This window comes from Maniola hyperantus, chromosome 4, assembly GCF_902806685.2.
Source record: "Maniola hyperantus chromosome 4, iAphHyp1.2, whole genome shotgun sequence".
Classification (NCBI taxonomy): domain Eukaryota; kingdom Metazoa; phylum Arthropoda; class Insecta; order Lepidoptera; family Nymphalidae; genus Maniola; species Maniola hyperantus.
The window spans coordinates 13,663,542-13,689,211 of record NC_048539.1 but is presented as its reverse complement, the minus strand read 5'-3'; the positions used below and the strand labels follow the sequence as shown (position 1 = coordinate 13,689,211).

At 38.6% G+C, this 25,670-nt stretch overlaps 3 protein-coding genes across 7 annotated transcripts in view; all 3 read left to right on the top strand.

The window, feature by feature from the left end:
* LOC117997325 (nascent polypeptide-associated complex subunit alpha, muscle-specific form) overlaps positions 1-12,185 on the top strand; it is a 110,699-nt gene extending 98,514 nt beyond the window's left edge. For 3 of the 5 annotated variants that reach the window (XM_069509903.1, XM_069509900.1, XM_069509902.1), the window contains exons 6-12: positions 290-441; positions 1,034-1,224; positions 1,813-1,923; positions 6,746-6,784; positions 7,197-7,381; positions 8,144-8,270; positions 8,982-12,185. In XM_069509903.1, the coding sequence (XP_069366004.1) occupies positions 290-441; positions 1,034-1,224; positions 1,813-1,923; positions 6,746-6,784; positions 7,197-7,381; positions 8,144-8,270; positions 8,982-10,192 (2,016 nt within the window). In that variant the 3' untranslated portion in view covers positions 10,193-12,185. The remainder of the gene's footprint in view (positions 1-289; positions 442-1,033; positions 1,225-1,812; positions 1,924-6,745; positions 6,785-7,196; positions 7,382-8,143; positions 8,271-8,981) is intronic. The other 2 variants (XM_069509901.1, XM_034985587.2) reach the window with 2 other exon arrangements.
* Positions 12,186-12,749: 564 nt separating this feature from the next.
* LOC138402304 (uncharacterized) lies at positions 12,750-15,906 on the top strand. The gene is made up of 3 exons (XM_069498452.1): positions 12,750-14,364; positions 14,866-14,970; positions 15,854-15,906. The coding sequence occupies exons 1-3, from the start codon at positions 12,750-12,752 to the stop codon at positions 15,904-15,906; spliced, it is 1,773 nt and encodes a 590-aa protein (XP_069354553.1).
* A 1,560-nt stretch (positions 15,907-17,466) lies between these two features.
* Positions 17,467-24,004, top strand: LOC117997326 (retinol dehydrogenase 14-like). The gene is made up of 5 exons (XM_034985588.2): positions 17,467-17,898; positions 18,781-19,016; positions 20,057-20,293; positions 20,783-20,855; positions 23,733-24,004. Exons 1-5 carry the CDS (start codon positions 17,614-17,616, stop codon positions 23,901-23,903), a joined length of 1,002 nt encoding a protein of 333 aa, XP_034841479.1. The 5' UTR covers positions 17,467-17,613; the 3' UTR covers positions 23,904-24,004.
* Positions 24,005-25,670: the final 1,666 nt, after the last annotated feature.

Here is a 25,670-nt window from a genome sequence, read left to right as displayed (position 1 = left end):
TTGGCAATTCTTACATTCAGGGACGGAACGCTCTAGGCTCATCTCTGTACACATCGCAGCCAGCTCAGCAGCTACGACTAATTCCCCAACATGTGAATTCCCAAAACTAATCTGTGTAAAACTGAAGGGGCAGTGTTTTAGCCATGTTTGTGGATCAAAAGTTGTGTAATCGGGGACAAAAGATTCTCCAGCAAAACCGTGCCTGGTTTTAAAAGTCCCTTACTATAAAAATTAAAAATAAACTGAAGATTTTTGATCACCTGTCTAAAAAATGTTTTTTTGTTCCCAGACATCCCCTTGTTCGTCGACTCGGAGTAGTATCCGAGGCACGAGCCCCCTGTGTTCGCCATCCGCGCGGTCGTCGTTCAGCGCGCGGCAGCCATACCTCGGCTGGAGGAGTCAGGAGCGATTGAACTCTACACCAAGAACTCCTCACGAGAGGTACGCGTTGTTCCCAATGACTGGCGCAGTGGTGAGCGTTGTGATCTTAAAAGCGAGAGATCCCGGGTTCGATTCCAGGCAGTGGCACTTTCTAAATTTATGTTTTCTAAATTGTTTCTGGTCTGGTCTGACCCTACCGACAGAGCTGTGACGCCAAGCGGTTTAGCGTTCCGGTACAATGTCCTGTAGAAATCGATCAGGAGTTAAATGAAACTGCCATACCCCTTCCAAGTTAGAGCGTTTCCATCTTAGACTCCATCATCACTGACAATCAGGTAAGATCGCAGTCAAGAGCTAACAAAAATGGGAACTGAGATGTTGGTTCTACAACAGATGTGTAGTGCCGGGCAGAAGGTACAATTGGGTAAAACAACTCCTCAGATGCTCACCATCTAAAGGTCCATACAATAGACGTGCGATGCCGTGAAAAAAGGGAAGATGGAATTAAGTCAAACAACTCTTCAGATTATATAAATATAAATGACTTGACTCGTTCGCAAACGCGTTAAGATCACTCAATAGTTTTACGATAGTTTTAACGCTAAAACTCTTCAGATGCACAACATCTAATCCATAGCTTCCTTCTTTCTAGGTTAGCCTCATCTCTTCTCCAGCAAAGTGCATCAGCGAAAGCGTCGGAGGAGATCCAGACGTCGATAAAGGAAGTGACGTCAGCGATCGTCCACTACGTGTCGGGCTTAGAGCCGGCCAACGGTGACATTGACAGGCAGCCCTCGCCGCGCTCCAGTCAGAAGCTGTGTTGGCTCGAGAGCTCGTTTGTTGGTAAGCCACGCTTTATTTTCTACTAGCTTATGCTCGCGACTTCGTCCGCGTAGATTACACAAACTTCAAACCCCTTTTTCATCTCCTTAGGGGTTGAATTTTCCCTTTCTTAGCGGGTGCCTACGTCATAATAGCTATCTGCATGCCAAATTTCAGCCCGATCCGTCCAGTAGTTTGAGCTGTGCGTTGATAGATCAGTCAGTCAGTCAGTCAGCTCCTCCTTTTATATATATTTAGATTTTGGAGAGTCTGTTTCGTTCCGAGTTCGTTCCTCCTCTTGTTTACCATCGAACCACGAACTGCAGAAAAAAAAAATGGTAACTCTGCCGTAAAGAAATTTAGTCTAACTCCACTCGGGTTGTGGCTCTCATGACACAATATCATATTATCCCGGTACTTTTGTTGTTTAGGGGTTTTACCTCAAATGGTGGAGGCCCCGGGACAATCGGTCTAAACGTATAAGGGCCTTTTCTCAAAATATCCTTTTTGTTATTATTTCTCAAAATGTGTTTTTCTCCTACCAGTGTTGCACGATTTGTTTATTGACCGTTTTTTCTTTCTTTCTCATCTCAAATTAATATTTTCCAGGTACAAAACCCCTAGAGTCGCCACAAACGCCGCTGGTGGTGTCGGAAGCGCTGCCCCCGCCGCACCCGCGCCCGCCCTCCTCGCTGCGCCTCGACCACCGCGCGGCGCCCGGTGAGCGAGCGTGACCACGCCACACCGTACATTGCAGGTTTCGATAGCCACCCGCCGCGACATTCCCCGACCAACGAGCAATGTATAGCATACCGCTGGAGAACTACCAGTCCAATACGTGCGATGAGTGTGAGTTTTTGCGTGAACCAAAATAATTCAGTTAGGCTTAAGACACATCTTTACTACAACATTTGATAGCTACAGTATGATGATCGCAATCACTTTTAATTGGCTCACAAGCCAATGACAGACTGCAAGAATACCACAAAATCATCCAAACGCACAACAATCGCGATTACCAACTTTCGGGAGTCATACACTGTTCCATCCCATGATTGAAGAACCGTGTGTAGCTGTTCTAGTGTATGAATGCCCATACCTTTGCAGTTTAATAATATTCCAGTTATGACTCAAATATTATCATCAAAATCTCCTTTTTTGAAACTTGTTAAGTACAAGAGAATAAGAGAAACTTAAAAAATATATCGAAAGCAATGTTATAGAATCATAGACTAATATATTACTTCGTATAGAATCTATAACATTGCATAACAAGTATCTGATACTTATGGAGGTTAAAATAATATAGTTGTAGGGAAAAGCGGAATATTTGACGTCTTTGAAAAACATGACTCAAAACCGGCCAAGTGCGAGTCAGACTCGCGCTCGAGGGGTGCCGTACCATTATCAATAAAAACGAGCAAAAAAATCACGTTTGTTGTATGTGAGCCCCGTAAATATTGAATTTATTCTGTTTTTTAGTAGGTAGGTACCTATTTGTTGTTATAACGACAACATAAATACATCATCTGTGAAAATTTTAACTGTAACTATGAGATACAGCCTGGTGAGACAGCGGGTCCTAGTAATAGGGTCCCGTTTTACCCATTGGATTGGGTACGGAACCCTAAAAAGGACCAAACATGTTCGATACGGACAACTAAACAGCGCGTAGCGTTTTCGGACCGAACAGTGGCCCATTTATTAATTTGGAAGCCTTGACTCGATATACAAATTAATCGTCAACTGCTCTGCTACTGTTGCGAAAAAGTTTTGCTCACTCAAGAACTCACACTCGAAGCACCGTACGCGCTTTTGAATGAGTAACTTATTCTTTATATAGTACCTGAATTGTTTACTTCCATACAGAACATGTGCATTTAGCCTCGATATCCAAACCTGCAGTGTCCTAACTTTTATGTTATGTTAATACTCTGTGCGTTATTTTTTTTTTCTGTGCTGTTCTCTGTATTTAGTTATCTGTGCAATGGGATCGTGATGTTTCCGAAAGGATTTCGTTTGACCAAATGTTGTGTACACAGAATTTAGAATGGGTATAGAAATGGTAAATGAGTTCGAGCTTTTTCTCGCGCAGGTGACATTAGTGCGTTATTGTAAAAACAGACGTATTTATATAGTGTTCTCTGGTGGTCTCTCTTTTTAAGTGCGGAAACCAGCCCAGAGTGATAGTGTTCTCTGGATGCTAGAGATATGTGTTTAAGAATAAGTTCTGTATGTGTGAGTAGCTAAAAAATATTTTCAGTGACATCTGTCCCGGTATAAAATACCGTTTCTATTACCTTATTCAGAATTCTGTGGTTGTTTAATAGAGCTTTATAGACTGTGTAAGACTCAGGACCATTATATACGTATTTGGATAGCTCCGATGCACTTTGAACACTTTGGATGTTTTTGTATGAGCATTTTTAGCTATAGAGGACAGATCACTGGCCTGTAGTCGCTTATGACCTTTTGTGGCTTATCACTATACACATTTTGTTGTTGCCAGTACAATTTGTTTTATGTATTTTTTTTAACTATTGAAATCGTCAAATCCGCCAAAAGTTAAGGTATATTACCTTATATGCTTAGAATTTTCGCAAAGATTTTTATTTGCTTCACAATTTTTGTAATTAAAGCGACATCAGTTTAATTCTATTTTTTTTAATGAAACTTGTTTACAAAATGGATTTCCGAATGCATTTAATTGTTTTCCACAAATGCTTGCACAAATTACACGATATAAAAATAGTCAATAGATAAGATTTTTTTTAAATAACGGGGTTATTGCCATAACTGTAATTTCCGAGAGGATCCAAGGTGAAAACTAGTTTTCTAGTTTTTATACGATGTACAGAGTACCTAAATTATTTTTGTTTGTGTGTTTTTAATGCAAATCTATATTAATTAGTTTTAATGCTAGTGAATAATTTTTAGTTTTGTAAATAAAATTATCACATTGCTATATTTTATATAGGTGCTAATATATCTGTTACCTACTTATGCCCTTATTTAAACATTCGGCTCTTTTCATTTTGAAAGTGTCTATTCATTGGTGTGCTCAGAAGAATATCTAGTATTTTAATTTAGCCGGCGCACCCCATTACTTATTACGAAGGCCAAGATGAAATATCAGTGTACCCGGACTCCTACCCATATAGTATTTATGCAAAGCGCAAAGCTAAAAAAATTTGCAAATAGGTCCAGAAACCTGGAAAAAATCGTACATTCATTTTAAAAAAAAGAAGTCGAAAAAAAAAACGGGCTGAATTGAGAACCTCCTTTTTGGAAGTCGGTTAAAAAGAGTTTACGATATCGGGTGGAGTGAAGGGGGAGGATGGGAGAGATGTGTTGAGCGAAGTGAGCCGGCGACTTCCGTTTAGGCCCGGTTTCTACATAAGCAGAGCAGAGAGGAGATGTGTTCAGTGAGCCAATCAGAGAATTGATATTTTTTTTCATCATACGTTAATAATCTGATTAGTCGATCTAAACACATCTCCTATCCGCTCCGCTAAGGTGGACACAGAGCCGAAACCAACACAACGAAACAAGAGAGCAAATGAAAATAAAAGTGCGATATCGGTAGCGAAACGTGCGAAAAAACTTACTCTTGAGCCCCCGCCAATGAATGAGTCAATAAATCAATGAATTAATTAGTCAGTTAGTTGACATGTGAGTTAGTTTGAGGCGAGATCTATAGAGCGCACTTTGACTTTGCTCAGACCTAAGGCACTATTAAAACGAGATAGCGTTATAACCAACATAAATCTGTCTCGTTTTAACTGAAACTTAAGTCTGAGCAAAGTTAAAGTACGTTCTATTAAAATCTCCACTCTTGCGCACCGTATTATAGACTAAAATACTATTCGTCGGAGGACACCGATGAATAGACACTACCTTTAATTTTTTAGTCTATTTATAGATGTCACAAAACATTTTATGAAAAGTATATTTAAATGCCTAAATTAACATATATTATATTATATGAAAATATATAAATACAAGGCGACATTTATCAGAACCATGATAACAATATTATGCGGTGGTGAGAAGTGACACAGACACAGACTAAAGTCTCAAAACTCAAGTTCCTTCTACTTAAATCACCTCGTAATTTATGTTGGGTCTGCGAGTCCCTAAGTAAATTATACAGGTTCTGATTAGGTTAGAATTTAACGTTTCGCGTACGAATTCGCACCGTCGAAACAGCCCGAAATCCGCCCCGATTTATTTTTTAATCAACGACAAAATAGTCTAAGCTTCGGTAAAATATGTTTGTCTATGACATGTTTACCTATGCTGCAGGTAATCTGTGGGTCCGCTAATAACGTAAAAATAATGAGTCGGATACACTTTAAAACACCAAACGATAAACGCTAATCGTCGCGTTTTGATTCAAGTAAAAAGTAGTATTTACAATGACGCAAGTTCTTAGTGTAACTTTTAAAGTGAACTAACATGACATGAGCGTTTGCGTTAATCTTTCACCTTTGAAGAGATGGGTATAAATTATAATACCTTTAATTTGATATGTCCATACGTTCGCAGATTAATGTAATTAACTTCAGTGTCACGTTTTCTATCTTGAAAACTTACACTAAGGCTGAGAATCAATACAGCATACCTTGACTTTGCTCAGACTTAAAACACAGTTAAAATGAGACAGATTTGTCTCTCACATAAATATGTCTCACTTTAACTCTATAGCCTAAAATACAAGAATTGGTACTCGCCGCTATAGGCTGTATGATTATAGATCTTTACAGTAGGTACGCGGCAGAAAGTAATGTAACGTACATCCGCCTTTAGAACGACATATCGGCTTTGTAGAGTGTTGTCTCTGTCACTCATATCTATATGACGTTTTGTCAGTCTCAATGACAGGGACAACGCTCTACAAATCTGCTATCTCCTTCTAAATGTCGATGTACATTAGTTTCTGCCGTGTACCGTACCTGTCTCGAATAGAATGAATGAAAAACAAAATCTTAAGTCTAACTAGAAAGTTAACGTTAACTCTGTTCGACGATTTTATTTGACTTCAAACACGTGATGTAGGGTGGATTAAAAGTGTACTCGGCCCATTCTTTTGTTGGCATTTTTCAATTTAGGTAAAATTAGGTATCACTTTAGTGCTGTAGCTCTCTACACTTTCATCAAGCCTTCGTTACTAAATATTAAAATATGTAATTTAATACGTAGTTAGTTATAGATATTATGAAATGTTAGAGAATCTCTCAGTCTCGGTATATTGTTTTTTAGAAAAAGAATTATAGATAAAATATACTTAGTCGTTCAATTTTATTTTCAGTTTTAAAGCATTATATTATGTCTTCATTGAACTTTTATTATTATGATTGTATGTACTTTATAAGTTAAACATTACTTATAATGATTATTATTAAATATATTCAGTTTTATTTAATTTTTTTTGTTTCATTTTTAGTTTTGTGCCGTTTTTTATTGCTAGTGTTTAAAATTAGAATTTAGGAATACCTAAGTAATTGATTATAATCGTAGTTATTTTTTATATTTATTCAAGAGTTCGATAAAATATGGAAAAATAGCATCATTGCTTATGGTAAGTGAATATTATCTTTTCGAATCACTTTGTCTTGTTTTTATGCACCACTATCTTATATAACGCTTACTAAGACTTCTATAATATTTATCTAATTACCTACCTATTCTCTGGTATTCATTTCCTTTTGACATGAAATATTCGAATTATGAAAAGTAAACTCTTTTCCAACAGGCTTTACGGCTCTGGGTTCTAGCCCTTTTGAGCATTGAAAAGTAAACCTGATTCTCGGGTTGCCCTAAAGCAAAACTTAATTAAAATGCAAGTTACATGATTTTATCTTTACATAACAGTTATGTAGTTAGTAGTATTTAAGTTCTAAACAGTACTAAATTAATTCTTGCAAAAAAAAAAAAACTGTTTCTAACTTGGCTTAGTAAGCGAAATAATAACGCCTACCCACATTTTTCAGACTGGCAAGACTCACACCGTCATTCTCCCCTAAATCTGGGAATAACCAGGCCGTCCCCCGGGTCAACGACCTTAGAAGACGTTCTGGACTCCCTCCTGGGTCTGCCGTCGCAGCCAACGAGGATAGCTACTCCTCAACCTAGCCCCAGAAAGTCTGCAAGCCCGTACTTCTTGTTAGGTGGCAAGGTACTTATTTTCTTTATTAATTTTACTTTGGTTCTGTTATGAAACAAGGCACTAACGTAATGTAGTATGGTCCAAACTCTAATCAGTGTGTCTGTGTGTAACAGTCATTTAAAAAATAGGTAAGTTTAAATAAGAGCTGTAAAATTTAAACTAAGCACTGTTATAGAAACCTGCTAATGCTACTCAGAGACATTTTTTTTAGAAAAAATAACTTAGACCTACTTACCTCTTTTCGAGAGCCGAAAAAAATATTGTTTTTACCCCTTCGAGTGATATCTCGTTCAAAAGGTGTTTTTAGATCATTATGAGGTTTATTAGGCTGAGATCTATCTACGCGCACACTTTGATTTTGCTCAGACTTAAGTCAGAGTCAAAACGAGACAAATTTATGTAGAGATATATAACTTATAAGTCTATCTCGTTTTAACTCTGAGCAAAGTCAAACATCAAATGCGCCTTAAATCTCATCCTTTTGAAACGGTTTTTGGGAGACAAAATTATAGTTTACGAAATTATGTCCGTCAAAGTTTTTAGCAACTAGTAATGACTGGTTTTTTTTTGCTTCTATATTGAGGCCTTTGTTTTTGGCTCCTGTAAAATTTCGTTTCATGCAATTACGCCCTTTTAATCGTTAGCTGCTCAATTATTGTGACTGTAGCAATGTGATCATGACAACTTTCGTAGTTTCGTGCTAAGGAGCGGTAAGAGGAGTGTGTTAATGGGAATGTACACAAGGTGCTTAAGACATGGTTTATTTGCCAGAGCCCTCGGTATGAGCAGCTAGCCAGCAGCGGTCACAGCAGCATATCCCCCGCCTCCCGCTTCATCAGCACGCCCAGCGAAGGACCGAGCTCCTTCACCGACCCTAGCCCCGACCACGATCGAGCAGGTAGGAACGATATGTAAGTCCAAACCGTTCCAATTTTTCTATATTTGTCCACCCTAAGTGTAAGGTCTGAGTGTCCGCTCTATTCGAGCGTCAGGCGGGGCGGGGCGTGCAGCTTTCGTGATTGTAAAATCATATAGAACACACAAGTGTCCTGAGTGATAAAGGCATCCACAAGGTCTATTGCTGATCTAAATGCACGCTGCAAGCCCCGCAGAACGCGCCTTACTCAAGCCATAGCCTAACACGCATTTTATCCCGCATAGTATAACTTATACGTCTTTCGCTTCACCATTCCTGGATACGTTCGTGTTGGTTCGTAGGAAACAAACACGCAAATTCTTCGTTCGAGTGTACGTAAGTTTTCAGGTATACCTGCTACCTACTCTAAATATTTTGATTCTTGATTTTTTTTTGAAAATTTTTCGTCCCCAATTTTAACCACATACGCATAAATAGGTATGTTAAAAATTTTTACATATTCAAAATGAATTGCCGCCAAAAATCGTATTTTTATGTCACTACTTTAAGATTTGCATGTCCCAGTTTTGATCTAATAATGTATATAGTTCCCGGAGCATGCTTGTAATGTCGTGTAGCATCTTGATTTAAGTTCATTTTTGATTAGCGGTGATGGTCCTGAGTCTTAAAATTGTTATTAGTGAAGCATGTTGAAGTGATTCGTGTAAATTACTAAATGTTTGTGTGTTACAGGGAAGGATTCAGTTGATAATCCTGCTACGATGCAAGAGTCGAGGCGCTCGAAGTCGGCGCAGGGCGAGCACTCTCGCAGGAGAAGTGAGCCCTTCGCCCACCCCAGCGTGTCCCTCGACCGCCGCACCAGCCTCGACCCCGCGGCCTTCCGCCCCGAACAACATCTCACCCACCACGATTCCAAAACTTCCCTCGCCTCCTTACAAACCGAAAACAGCACGGACGAAGCTTTCGTCAAATGCAAATACCCCAAATGCACCTCCCGCGCCCCCCTCGTGGACGCCAAAAGACATTACAAAACTTGCCACAACTGCACAACTACATACTGCTCTAAAGAATGCAGACGAGCTCACTGGGAGAAACATAGGAAAGTTTGCCTGCATTCCAGGGCGAGTACGCTATGTAGACAAATCATTTCAGCAGCCAAAGAAGACTCTGATTCTTTGCACCAAATAAGTACAATCGCTCATAAAGGATATCTAGCCCAAGGCAGAGGAGTCGTAAAAATTTTCTTTACTAGCCCAGAAGCAGCCGAAAAGTTTACTACACATGGCTACCAGTACCTGAGCGAGCCTGAATTTGTCAAATGGCACTCACTCCAGCCAAACGAGATGGGTGCGGAATTGTACACCGACATCGTAAAGCTCTGCAAATCATACAACCCAGAGACTAAAGCTATTTTATACGTAGCTGTTTGCATCATCAGTGAAGTGCCAACAAAAGGCGCAGTGAAATGGGAACGACAAATGGTATCCCGATGCGCCAAACTGAGACTTAGCAAATCAGTGTCCGCAGCAATTCAGGAGCAGAATCGTAAAAGAAACAGAAGGGATAGTAAGGGAACACCAGAAGACAGGGAGACTTTAATTCTCACGTCGAAGATGACTAACGCGGGAGAAAAGAATGCAGCTACAGCGCACAAGTTTAGAGAGATCTGTTTTAGGAATATTCTTAAAGAGTTGGAAAGTCGGGGAGTGATGTTGAAGAAGCACTTCCCGGAAGTTTATTCCCGGTTGGCGGCGTATGTGGACGGTACGAGTGATAGATTCATTCCAATGACGATATACCCGAGAGACGCGACTAGTGGGAAGTCGTTTGTGTGTGTGATCATGCCGGATAGTGAGACGGACAGTACGCCGGTGGATGGCCAGGTTGTTACAGTCGACGTTGGCGTGGACAGATCTAAGCACCAACTATCGACACCCATGTAATAACTTCTTCAGGACTATGTTATACACCCAAAAAGGAATGGAGACTTTAGAACTTTGGTACCTCTTGGCGGTATAACAGTTGCCCTGTAAATGATTTATTTAAAGAGGATGTGACCCAGTGTGGTGGGAAATTTGAAAAGTTCGGGTTAGTTATTGTCAAAGCCAAGGTATAAAAATAGCAACAAAGTATGTTACATATTGATTTTACGTCGTATGTTAATAATGAGTCTTAACAAAAATTATTTATTACATTCATGGGTCTTGAATTCATTCACTTTGAATTCATAGTTTCAATAACATCACAAATAATGATTCATAACTGGATAGAAACAAAATACTTTTTTTCAAACCTCACTGGCTCGAAACCATCCCAACGCAGGTTCACACCTTAACTTATCAGATAACACGGATATGCTAAAGTTGTCAATTTTACAGACAGAACTAATCACGAACTAATAAATAATCCGTATTTTTTCTCACATCTTTATATCATTATTCTTTGTCTTTAGTCTCGAACCTTTTTTTCGTTACAATCATCGATATAAATTACAAGATATGGTCAAGCGAACAAAAATTTTCACGGTTAATCCAAATAAATCAGCGCCACCTCTTACGGTGCATCCGCACCGCAGTTATCTTTTGTGGAGCAACATTGTAATAAGCATTTCCAATGTAACTTAATTTATTATTACTTTGTAACTACAATTTTGGTACATGAAAAATAAAAATAAATAAAAATTGTGCAACACTGTAACATTAGGTAACAATCTGTAACTTTTGTGGCAACATATATTAACAATAAATAACTTTTTGTTGCCTGATGTTGCTGAGTAACACTTGGAAACGTTGCTCCACAAATGATAACTGCGGTGTGGATATACCGTTAAATACTAATGAACGACCCGTTTGAAACCCAGACGTCACTGCGGTTGCATTAGCATAAGCATAAGCACCAATGAGTCGGTGCCATTTTGTTTATTCTATAACCCTGTCCATATGAAGTAATATATAAGTCAATGGTTACAATAATTATTTGTGTTTTAGTACACCTACTAGATAGATAAACTTCCTCGGAATATTGGTAAATTGGCAACTTTAGTAGAAGTTCAAGGTATGGGTTTGAACCAGACATCATTACTTAGACCCTGCTATCCACATAACATCAATAAAATATCACTAGACATAACATACTTGTTACATAACTAGACAGAATATTGGTAAGGTGAGTTAATCGCTCAAAGCTGTATTCTTATGACAATTGTCTACAATTTTGGCCAATCGTTTGATACTTTCTTCTTGGATCTAAGCAATGAATGATTCTTGAACGAGGATTAATGTTGAATGTGCTCCTTTTGTATTTATTAGGTACATAAATTTTATAAACATTATCATGTATTTGTAATATCGATACTTTGGGTATGATGACATTCTTTATGGCGTACGATTCCTATAAAAAGAATTTGTTAGAGATACGCATTCCTCGTTATGACAGTAAAGACTTGCTTAATATTTTAATCGCTTTTGGGAGTATAATAAATATAGGGCGCCTTTTAGAAAGGACTACTAGTTATTAAAGAGTTCAATTTAGTTATACAATTGTTTAATTTGTTATAGCGAATTTTAATAGTTTTTTTATTTACATAGAACATGAATATTAAAGGTTTCCGTACCTAAGTAGATAAACCTAATTATATTACAATTGCAATCCGCATTATAATAAACGATAGATTTATTTATTTATTAAGTATATGAAATTTAACATTTTATGTGCTATACTTACTTTTATTATCAAAGATAACTATATTATTATGATAAATTAGTTAAATAGTTTTACACTTTTTGACAATAGTTTAATTATAATGATATTATATTTATAATAAAAACAAAGAACTGGGCAACACAGAGGATGTTGAAGAATTTATATTTCATAAATATATAATTAATAATTATCGTGCTTATTAAATATAGAGTAAATAAATTACATAATTTTATACGAAGCTTTGAAGAGCTTCTGTAGTTATGACTATAAAATTATTTTATTCACTTGAAAGTTTTAAAAAATATAATGCAATAGCAGAACATATCCAGAATTCGGGTACGACGCACTACATACGATTCGACAAGGTTTCCGTGTTGTCCCGGGAAAAGTTTCTAGTACCGCGGAAGATACGGGAAGCGATCGAAATTAGTCGCCACCCGAATTTCAATCGTGACAATGGATGGATGCTACCCTCAGCGTGGAAACCGCTTTTTGACGCTAAGACAAGGGCATCAGTCGTGGGACGGGACACCATTAGCTCCGCGTGCCTGGATTTCGGTGACGGTTCCAGTGATGAAGAACAGCAGGAACTGTCGGGAGACGATCGGCAGCTGTCTCCCCCCCCACCCCAGCCACCCTCACAACGGGCTCTACGGGCAGCGGCACGTGCGTCCCGCAGTCAAAACCGCGGCGCGGGCGCGGACGGACTCCCTTGAAAAAGGACCCCGTATGGGTTCGAAACTAGTCGGGCTAACGTCGACTACACACGTGAGTAAGCCGGGACAGATAGTATTTATAATGGAAATCACTCACGGTAGTTTAAACGCTAAAATAGCCGACCGTTACGGCGAGGTATGGCAAAATAAAGTGAAACAGCTCGCGCGCTTAAGATCAAAACGCGTAAAACTCGAGTGTGGTCTAGAGTTTACAGTGCAGTGCCGAAATAATGGTGTAGTGCCCAATTTTGTGCGTATTAAGCCTATAAAGTGCATTCCGGACTACGAAAGTTTCTTTCGCAACGCTAGTGAGAAGTTACTACAGCGCGTGATTAGGGATTACCGTTGCAGATTGATGCAGGTAAACAAACAGCTATACGACTTGCATCTAGAACTAACAGGGATGTTACACCACGAATTATGGAGTGCCATTGACGCGATGACGTATAGTAGGTCAGAAAGGATACGTTTTAACACAGAACTTGTGCACAGTAAAAAACTGAGACAGTTGGTTGGGGGTAAAAGTAAAAATAAAAATAAAAATAAACAGCAATGCTATAACTACCCACAGAACAGTACGCAGACAGACGAATCAAGACCTCCGGTAGTGAACCTGTCGTCCGTACCGATAGAAGAAAATGTGCTTAATGCCTTGTCAAAAGGGTTGAATTTTGCGTTGACACCTCGGAACATTCCGATAGAATCGATCGTGTGTAGCATCGAAGATACGATAGTAAGGAATTCTATTCCCGCGCGAGAGGCAGAGTGTCTAAGACAGGATATAGCAACGTTTTTGCGTCGGGCGAAATTACCTCAATCCAATATCAATAGGGAAGACAGAACGGCCTTACTCGACATACGCAATAATAAAGATATCCTAATATTGCCAGCGGACAAAGGCAATGCAACGGTTATAGTCGACACGGAGGTATACGAAGACAAAATTAACCAATTACTGGCTGATACCAACACATATAAAAAAGTTAATTATAATCCGACTGCGCGCACAACCAATAAAATTATCAAATTATTACAGGCCCTCAATGACAAAAACCTGTTGTCACAGTTACGCCCCCATAATTCGACCTCCCCAAAAATCTACGGCTTACCGAAGATTCACAAATTGAACTGGCCCTTAAGACCAATAGTTAGCCAGATAGACTCACCCACATACAAGGTATCCAGACACATGGCCACAATATTAAAACCGTTTACAGGAAACACGAGTAGTCATGTTAGGGACTCTAGACATTTCGTCCATTTGATAAAAAACGAAACAATCTCTGACACGGAGATCATGGTGAGCTTCGATGTGGAGTCCCTGTTTACTAATATCCCGGTGGATGAAGCAAGTCAGCTGATCGCTGACTTCTTAAAGAAATCTGGCGCACCTACTGGGTATTCTGACTTAAGTGAGTTCTGTCTCAAGAACGGCTATTTTAGTTGGCGTGGTGATTACTACCTCCAGGTTGATGGTGTCGCGATGGGTTCTCCCATCGCACCCGTCGCAGCGAATATCTTCATGGAGTGGGTTGAGGGTGAGCTGTTAGAGAAGATGCCGGAAAAACCGCGACGCTGGCTACGTTATGTGGATGATATTTTCGCCATAGTGAACAAGGAAGAGTTGTCTCAAGTATTCCAGAACCTGAATGGGTTACATAGGAAGGTGCACTTCACGATAGAGGAAGAAAAAGAAGGTAGGTTGCCATTTTTGGATGTCATGGTTATACGGACACCAGGAGGCGGGTTCCGCACGACAGTTTACCGGAAACCCACACACACTAATAAATACCTACACGCTAGCTCTCATCACCACCCATCGCATCTAGCGTCAGTGCCGAGGAGCCTCATAAACAGAGCCCTAAACCTATGTGACCCACCCTACGTGAAGGATGAACTAAACCAAGTCAGACAAGCCCTGGAATATAACGGTTACAATTGGCGTCAAAGTTATCGATTGGCACAAAACACTTCAAGGCGAAAACCGGTGAGCGCAGAACGATCACCAGCCTACTTAACCTATGTCAAGGGTATAACGGACAAGATAGGCCATCACCTGCGTCGTAAGTTTGACATAAAGACCAGATTCCGGCCCCCTGGACAAATACGGAGTATGTTGCGCTCACCAAAAGACAGGGATCCTCTTAACGTACCCGGTGTGTATATGATTCCCTGTGAATGTGGCCATAACTATATAGGCGAGACCAGTCGGAACATCCAGACGAGAGTGATGGAACACATACGCAGCGTCAAAAATGTAGACACCAATGGGTCAGCAATAGCAGAACATATCCAGAATTCGGGTACGACGCACTACATACGATTCGACAAGGTTTCCGTGTTGTCCCGGGAAAAGTTTCTAGTACCGCGGAAGATACGGGAAGCGATCGAAATTAGTCGCCACCCGAATTTCAATCGTGACAATGGATGGATGCTACCCTCAGCGTGGAAACCGCTTTTTGACGCTAAGACAAGGGCATCAGTCGTGGGACGGGACACCATTAGCTCCGCGTGCCTGGATTTCGGTGACGGTTCCAGTGATGAAGAACAGCAGGAACTGTCGGGAGACGATCGGCAGCTGTCTCCCCCCCCACCCCAGCCACCCTCACAACGGGCTCTACGGGCAGCGGCACGTGCGTCCCGCAGTCAAAACCGCGGCGCGGGCGCGGACGGACTCCCTTGAAAAAGGACCCCGTATGGGTTCGAAACTAGTCGGGCTAACGTCGACTACACACGTGAGTAAGCCGGGACAGATAGTATTTATAGTCTGTAGTACATGATGAACTAAAATGACAATGAGATATTTGTTACTTACACCACTATTTAACCAAGAATAAGAGTGAACGGCTTTTTTGAAGATGGAAACAATTTTTGCGAAAATTTACAATGTAAATAGGTAGGTAAATAATGATTTTTAAATAGATAGACAACTGTCTTTTACAATTTTTTGTTATTGTACTTTTTCACACTATTTATTGTTATTGTTGTCATGTTATCGCGGTGTTCAATTTACATGATCCATTTGTATGTTGGGCATTTTTTGTATTTTTAGTCCTTAATTGAATAAAAAGATTCCGACGAATTGAGAACCTCCTCCTTTTTTTGAAGTCGGTTAAAAAAAAGGTCGAAATGCCAATATTTAAAAATTTAAAGTTTAATAATTTAATATGGTTACACTGAATGCAGTGGTGGAGCATATTTATTGTGTAATTCATAAGGGTGCTTGGTGCCTCGTCTAATCATTTTATGAAAAAACCATTATCACTATGGCTATGGTGTGAAAATAAATAAATTTATAAAAAAAATTGTACCTACATTTAATGTCCAAAATATGAATCTTTATTGTGTTAAAATTTAAAATTCTATAAAGTACCTGCTTAACTCTTCATTTATAGGTATGGTTTAAATTTTTTTCTTTAAAAACAGCGTGGAGTAAGTCCAAATATGTGTTTATTTATGTCTATTTATTAAGGCACCATCACCACCATTAATTAAGTCAAATAAATATGTGTTTTCTAAGCAAGGTGCCCTGTTCTCCCCCCCCCCCCCCCCCCCCCCCCCCCGATCTTCTCCGCCCCAGAATAGGGACATAATTTGTGTATGGTCCTTAATTAATTGAATGTTAAATGGTGCAAATATGACCAAAATGCATTAATAACTTTTCTAAACATTCCATTAGCTAGCCCTGCCTATGTAAAATGCATTACAAATTAAGACATATTTTAAACTCTACTGTAATTATTTATAATGTCTATAGTTAAATGCCTCGTAAAAAGATATTTCATTCATTGATAATATATTCATATTGTTACCATATCAATTGTTTTTCATAGTCTGGTATTATAGATTTTTTTATCTAGTTGTCCTTATGATGTACGTATTTCAAATAAACAATGCAGCTATAATTCAATTTGTTTAATTTTATACCTAATAACTACATATATTATTTTATGCTATCAGTGAGTACTTATTACTAAACAAAAAAAAACAAGGTAAGAAATTTTAACTATTAAAAATCAGCAGATAGTGCTTATACCGCTGATACTGTATCTATAATATCCGAATTCTGAACATTGACCTGCTGCTGACTGTAGGTACCTAAATCATAACAGCAATATTTACCTAATGAAACTTTAAAGATGTTTAACGAGAAGAACCAGCAAGAAACTCGGTGTTTGCTCTTTTCAAATTCTGTCTTAGTTTAAATCAAATCCATGCTTTTTATCATTTAGGTGCATAATCTTTGATTGTGTAACTGTTGTATAATAATATGCTATTTAGGTTTCTTTGTCGGTTTTCTCATAGATAGAGAAACCCACAGACCAGTAAACCAGAACAAACCTAACTTCTAACTTATTACAACTACAACTCACAAATATGTACATAGGTCCTAACTCCTAACCTATCTCGGTTGTAGGGGAGACTGGATTTGATACATAACGAACTGGGTGAAATGCACTATAGTCCGCGACAGGTTGATATGGCAATTGGGGTATGAGGCGCCCCCCGCACACCCGTGTGTCACCCGCGCTCTCCCGGACCGGGTAAGGCGGGGCGTTCCCGCCCCGATTGCCATTTCTTCCGTTATACTATACATAATGTAATACTCGCTCCTCATTACGGAAGCGAACAGCAGTAATCAGCGCGGCTTGGTCGCATTCTAAAGTTACCATTGGGTTCCAATGTTACCCACCTTGATTTTACACAACTCTTCAACTTTGGAGGCTTTAGTTTACGTTTTTGAACGAAATTCGCGAATTTAATCACTTTGACCTTTGACTTTGACATTAGTTTGACATTTAGTGTTTTTTTTCTAATACTACAAAGAGCGCAAAAAGCAAAAACGTAATTTTTATTTTCAATCCACTTGTGTTACGACATGAACGCGTAATTAAAAACGAATTTTTGGGTGTATTGAATAATATTAATTTATATTTCCTTTTAAAATGGTGTCGGCCACTGTTATCTACGCAGCTGTGCCTATCTCAGCCGTGGTGGTCCTTGGTTTGATACGTAAATGGAGATCAAGGAACTGGGCGAAGTGCACAAGTAATACTTGCTTGAGAGGTAAAACTTTCCTCATAACGGGAGCGAACAGTGGGATCGGTCTGGAAACTGCCAAAGCCCTTGTGAAGAGGAAGGCGCGAGTTATTTTCGCCTGTCGAGATATCGAGAAGGCGAAGCAGGCCATCGCTCAAATTAGAAAAGAAGGGATTACTAGCGGCGAACTGGTAAATATTTTGTACGTAATGGGGTACCTAAAAACTCGAAATAAGATCACCACAACGAGGTGCAATTATTAAAACAAAATAATTAAGTAATTTTTCGTATTAAGTAATTATCGTCAGCATAGGGCCAACCGCTCAATGTCAACTTTGTTTGAGGTGTTAAATAATAATAATATAACTTTGTAGCACATATAAAAGAACCAATTGCCGTACATCTACCTTCTATATTCAATGTATTACATTCAGTTCAATACATACTTAATGATTCAAATGATATTGTTTGGTTTTTCTATTGTCATAAAATTATAATATTCTGGTCATCAGCAATCAATTCAAACCTCTTCAAGGTCTTTGCACAACATAAACTCACTCAACGCCAACTCCACTCTGCTTCACAGTAAAGCACAGAAATATGAACTTTATATCATGTTCCCCAATTATATATATGTATTTCTAAAACAACTATGCTATGTAAAACAAGACCAAGGTTTGTAGTTTGGTCAAGAAACTTTGTTGGAAATATCAGTATGTCTGCATTGCCATGTTTTTTGGCAGTAACTCCTGCTTGGAGCATTAAATAGGTTTAATAGATATAGGTATCTAAATATATTAAAGGAAAAGGTGACTGACTGACTGATCTATCAACGCACAGCTCAAACTACTGGACGGATCGGGATGAAATTTGGCATGCAGATAGATATTATGATGTAGACAATAGACATCCGCTAAGAAAGGATTTCTGAAAATTTAACCCATAAGGGGGTGAAACAAAGGGTAAGGGTGGGTAAATTTGTGTAGTCCACGCAGACGAACTCGCGAGCATAAGCTAGTAGAACCATAAAATTCCACCTTTTAATTTAAACTAATCATAATAATATGTTTTAGATCCCAATGCAATTAGATTTGGCATCATTTGAATCAATCGAGAAGTTTGTTGAGGTAGTCAAAGCTGGGTTCTACAAAATAGATGTCCTGATCAACAATGCTGGTGTGGTGGTGCCGTTGAACTTGGACCAGAGGACTAAGGAAGGGTTTGAGATACACCTTGGAGTGAACCACTTAGGCCATATGTATTTGACTAATTTACTAGTTGATCTGTTGAAAAAGGCCACACCTAGCAGGTAAATGACTGAAAATCTTTATTGTGTCACATGAATCGAATGAACTCGAAGCACTTCTGATATATCAGCGAAAGCTGCTTAGTCTATTAAAAATAATAATTATTATTTTTAATAATAATAATGAATGAAGGAGGAAACAAATTTTATCAAATAAGGATAGTAAAAGGTACATTGGCGCCGATTCTCTTGTCTTTCTCTAAACTAAATTTAGACTATCTGCATCTTTTTCTTTTTAATAGTGCTAAAAAGGGATGGAACATGAATTTTACATTTAAAGACTCTAAATTTTAGTGCACGCTACAAATTTAAACAATAGGCTCGCGACTGGCAGCTAAAGTCATGAGGTTTGACAGCTCTAAATTAAATTTAAAACTGTCAAAACGTATCTGTCCTTTTCTAAATGCATTAGTAAGAAGAGGATGCGAATACTCTACAGTTTAGATGTGCACAGAATCAGTACCATTGAACTGTGAAAATTACGGGTTTAAGTATCGGACCTTAGGTCGTCCTTGAGCGCTCAGACGTCTGGTAGTATTCTGACCCGCTGAATATTTTGGTCAGCCAAAAATGTCTAGTTGAGTCCGCAAGCCGCATCCCAAACGACTGTACACCTAACGGCTTACGGACGTCGGACACGTCTGATAGTTTGTTTCCTTCTTAACAAGGTTTATTGTCAAAGTCCTCTATAGTCTATACTAATATTACAAAGAGGAAAGATTTGTTTGTTTATCTGTAATTGATAAACTCTGAAACTACTGAACCGATTCACCTTCAAGTCAAGAGTGAATAGGTATCTTCTAGCCAAGCACACTCCATCTTAGGCTGCATCGTCACTTGCCAGCAGGTGAGATTGCAGCCAAGTGCTAATAGTCCCGCAAATTGCTAATGAGCGTGGCCGCCATTTTAGTGACGTCAGCACTAGACTGAAGTTTCGAGCTGATGTTGTTTTTATTTCAGCTGACGTCATTTCGATGTTAATGAGACATGGTCCCAGCGCAATAGCAATTTGCGGGACTTAAAGTAAATTTTTTTTTTTACAGAATAGTGTTTGTTTCGTCAACTCTTCACGAAAGAGGTAAACTGAACTTCAATGATCTGAACCTTAGAGCCGACATAGAACAAGCTAAGAAGGGCAAGTCCTCCCGTCACAACCCTGGCTACTGCAACTCTAAGCTGATGAATGTGTACCTCTCTCGTGCTTTAGCGGACAAACTGAGAGGCTCTGGAATAGATGTGAACGCTTGCTGCCCTGGATTTTGTTACACTAATCTGTTCAGGTAAGAACATTTTCAGTCAACAATTATCTACTGTAATATTTGGAAATAATGTGCTGTGGTCTTACATAACAAACGGCCAAGTGCGATTCAGACTCGCGCACCGAGGGTTCCGTGCTAGGCTATTTTTTCCATCATTCTACTCGATAAATCAAAAACTATTATGCATAAAAATAAATGAAAATCTGTTTTAAAATGTACAGGTAAAGCCCTTTCATATGATACACTAGTTGGTATTTAATTTAATTTATTTTGTAGAGACAACAATTCTCAGGCATGTAAGTTTCCTCACGATGTTTTCCTTCACCGTTAAAGCAATTGATATATTTTAATTGCTAGAAAACACACATAATTTCGAAAAGTTAGAAGTGCGTCCCCGGGATTGAACCCCCACCTCCCGAAAAGAAGGCGCTAGTCTTAACCAGTAGGCTATCACCGCTTTATATATTATCTTCCACTAGCATTGAAGTTGTTCATTCATACTTGTTGCAGGAACTTCGTGAAATGGTACCACTACATACTGATGGCACCAGTTGCGTTATTGTTCATGAGGTCGGCGAAACAAGTGAGTATTCATACAAGTGTAATTTTACTCATTTTTTCGTATCCAGGCAAAGTACAGAGGGAAACCATTAAAATTAATTTAAGTGGACAGGTAAAAAAAGATAGTAAAAAAAAAATTGTACACGTAAGTGTGTTTGCGAGCGTAAAAACTAGAAATCGACTGACTTTTTTTTCTCTTTTAAAAAGAATACTAGCCAAGTTTATCATGATGATTAATATTCCCCTTTCCCCTCCAACTAAGCGTAAAGCTTGTGCTAGGAGAAGGTAAACAGGTGGAGTTTGAACCGGCAACCTTTCAGAATTCAGTCCTTTACTTCTACTTTACTGTTGAAGTCGGCTTTTCGAAAAGAATTTTTTGTTAAAGTAAGTTGTGAGGTGATGGTTAATTTTCCCCAACTTAAAATTAAAGCTACAAGGGCGTCAAATCTGGCCTGGTCTGGTCTGGCCCACAGTAAACTCAGTACCTATTCCATCGTCAGTGGGCAGGCCACGTCTGCCACAGTACCAATGGCCGCTGGGGAAGATGTGTTCTGGAGTGAAGACCGCGTATCAGCAAGCGCAGTGTGTGACGACCTCCAACCCGCTGGACTGACGACCTTAAGAAGGTGGCGGGAAGTGGGTGGATGAGGAAGGCAGAGTCTGCCTGCCTGCCTGGTAGGCTCTTGGGAAGGCCTATATGTGCAGCAGTGGACGTAAACAGGCTAATTGATTGATTGATTCCATCGTCATCCTATTTGTATTTATTTATTTCTATTTAGACTCATTACCATCGCTTACGAAAGTCAGATCGGCATAGAACAATACAATAATAGAATGATTGTACAAAATATGGCATATTATAATCTTGAAGTAGATACCGTAATAATACGATACAGAAACCATAATATTGACGTAGACACTCGAAAAACATATTACTTCATGAGTCGATGTTACAAAACGCTGTTTGATTATCACTCTAAATATAGCACAATGTTTTCCCACCGCGCCGGTAATGTCAATGAACATTTTAGTGCACGTACACACGTGCGACAGTCTGGCGGCCTTTTTTCTTATTCAGATACAAGTTAGCCTTTTACTGCAATCTCACCTGGTGGTAAGTGATGATGCAATCTACGGTGAAAGCGGGCTATCTTGGAAGGGGGTCTTAGGCCTGCGCAGATGACGGGATAAAAACTGAAGCAGAGGGCAAAAATTGGTTCCTTGCGTTGCATAACGTATAGGATAGACTACTTGTACTAAATAGTACGATGACTAGTAGTAAAAGTTGTCGGACCTTTATCTTTACGGACGTTGTCTCCCTATTTTCTAAGGCTGAGAACTAATAAACTTTGTTTAGACTTGAGTTAAAACAAGACATTGTCTCGTTCTGAGCACTCAAATATAATGTATCACATAGAAGCTTGGGCGTCCTATGTATCACATTGAGGCTGATATAAGCTAGTGGTTAGGACGTCCGTCCGCACCTCTTGTCTTTTCATGCGTTTTAAACAATTAAATAATATCACTAGCTTTAACGGTGAACGAAAACATCGCGACCTGCATTCCTGAGAGTTCTTCATAATGTTCACAAAGGATCCCGGGATCGGACCCCAACCTCCCGAATAGAAGGCCGATCTATAAGCCATAGTATAAAATTGAAGTGTCAGCCATCAGTAAAAAATACCTGAAAACTGCGACTAACGACTATTTCGTCGCACTTGTGTATAGTTCCTTAGAAGTATAACCATTGAACGTCCGGGTTAGCGTTATGCATACTTACAGTAAATCTGTTGCCAATATACTACAATAACAGAAGTTTATGAGTATTGATTTGAAAGCGGTAAAGCGCTAAATATGAGCATGGAGCTGTGGAACCAACTTCCATCGGCGGCGCGGTGTTCCCACTAGATTACAACATGGGGTTATTCAAGGGGCGGACCAACCAATTCCTAAAAGGCCGGCAACGCATCGGCGGTTCCTCTCATCTGGTGCTGCAAATGTTCATGGGCGTCGGTAATCACTTAACATCAGGTGACCCGCCTACTCGTTTGCTCGCTATATCTATTTAAAAAAAATGAAGATTGAAGTATATCCGTTTATTCATCATAACATATTATTATTATTATTGAGGTTAGAGATAAAAAAATATCCCTAACAGTAGGTATACAGATTACAGATGCGTTTAAAATTTGAGCCCGCAGCGCTTTGCGAGCTGAATTGGACTTTATTGGGTTGTAACAAAGTCGCTATTTATTTAAACGTCCTTAAAGTGTGGCTTCTGTATCTGGAAGGTATATAAAATATTCTGTCGGTAATTTAGTAGAGATTTCAGTTATGCGATTATTATGTAGACTCATCATAGTGATCAAACCAATATCTAATAGATTTTATCAAACAAATGATTAAAATTAATATATCACTCATTAGGTATTATGAATGAGAGATAAGGAAATACTTTAATGCCAATAATATTATGTGATTTAAGAATTAACTGATAACGCAATCTTTACATTAAAAAAACCCAGACATCTTACAATGTTTAGTCGGTTAGCTATAAGTAGGTACCGCGGCCAAAGTAATGTACATCGGCCTTTAGAATGATATTTCGGCTGTATAGAGCATTGTCTCTGTCACTCATACCTATATGACGTTTTGTCGGTCTCAACGACCGAGACAGTGCTCTACAAATCTGTTATCTCCTTCTAAAGGTCGATGTACATTACTTTCGGCCGTTTCACTGAGACGGTAAGGTGAGGTGCGGGTTGCGAGAGGGTGACAGTTGACGTAAAAAAAACCGGCCAAGTGCGTGTCAGACTCGTTTACCTAGAGTTCCATACTCGGGTATTTTTCGACATTTTGCACGATAAATCAAAAACTAATGTATTTAATTTTCCTGCAGGGTTCAGAAACAGTGGTGTTTACGGCAACGGATTACAGCATCGAAGGACACACTGGGAAGTTCTACCGCGACTGTGCAGAGTACATCTCGAAATACTCCTTCGATAAGAACGAAGAGTCCAAGTTGTATGAAATTAGTGAGGACATGATTAAGGCTAGGAAGCCCCTTTAGATTCACAGTGAGGGAAACAAAAGTCCTAGCACCACAGATATATACCTACAGAAATACAGATATGTGCAACTAGCGTGGCCCCTATAATCCCTCTCGCTCAAGCAGAGGTACTTACTTGTGAAATGTTATTCCTTCTATTTTACGTTAGCTTCGGCTATTGTAGCCTAGTAGTATATTGTAGCCTAGTATATACAATATATAGGCGTAGTAGGTATACATGCAACCCACCGTTGCACAGTAACTTCAAAAAGAGTTTTTTTTCAAAACAAATCAATTATTTCTTTAAAATACCTACTTGAGTCAACATAACCCCACTTCGTTGTTTGTCAAGATCTGACGTACAAAATACGCCTTGACAAACAAAAAAGTGGCGACGGTGATAATGACAAGAAATAATCATTTTAACACGTTCTAATAGGAGCTTAGATGCATTTGGTTATCTCGCTAATATTTTTTAATAAAATTAATGTTTTGTTACCTGTACTCTATTAAGAAGGTATTGATCTATAATATTTTACCTTTTTTTTATTAGAATCGTTATATCTGAAGCTTCAATAGTTCCCAAAAAATCGCAAATCGGGCATGCGGCCTCTTAACAGTAAGAGTCACAATAGCGCTACTTCTAAAGGTATTTGTTCTATATGCTAGTATTTAGTTGGCAAAGGATTATCATAAAAGGATAGAATTCGATTGTCCCTGTCATTTTAGTCATGTTTGGAGATTGAGAACAACAGAATTAGCTCCAATGTTAGCAATAATTAAAACCGAATACTTATGCATAATATTAAAAATTACATATCGATTGACAATAATATTCTATTCAATCATAATAACTTATAAGAAACTTTGTTATGTCTTATCTAATGGAAATGTTATTATTTTGTTATGATTACACATTTATCACACTTTCATAAACATAAACTATACTTAATTATTACGTACTAGCTAATGCCCGCGACTTCGTACGCGTGGATTTAGGTTTTTAAAAATCCCGTGGGAACTGATTTTCCGGGATAAGAAGTAGCCTGTCACTGTTAACTATAACTATTCAAAAAATCATGTCGATCTGTTGCTCCGTTGTGACGTGATTGAAGGACAAATCAATAAACCAACAAACAAGGTTTGGTTTGTCATTCAATCACGTCGCGACGGAGAAACCGATTGACGTGATTTTTTGTCATGGGTGTAGTTAAAGACGGAGAGTGACATAGGCTTTTATCCCGTGAAATCAAAGAGTTCCCACGGGATTTTAAAAACCTAAATACACGCGGACGAAGTCGCGGGCATCAGCTAGTAATATATATATATATATATATATACAGTAGTACCCATATATATATATATATATATATATGGGTACTACTGTATAGTCCATTGTATTTGTATATACGTATATATGTATATGTATATTGGAATAGTTAATGTTTCAGTAAGTTGTTACATTTAGTTTTAAGTAGAATATCCTGTATTTAGTTTTAATTTTTAAAAGCTCTACAATATTTATTCAGGTTTATTAAAATTTGATCCAAAATAACAATTACAAAACATCTGATCATAAATCTCTTAAGAAATATTCTAATAAGAACAATTTACTTGAAAGTTTTTAAAAACCTGTCAAATCTTTTTATTTTATTTTGTTTTGAAATTATCCTATTGTTGTAATATGTTCTGGAGTATTGCTATCACTGACTGTTTATAAAGTAAAATTTTAGAATGTGGCTTCGATTCTGGTCTCTGCGACAATGTGTATCGACCCTTAGGCTGCTT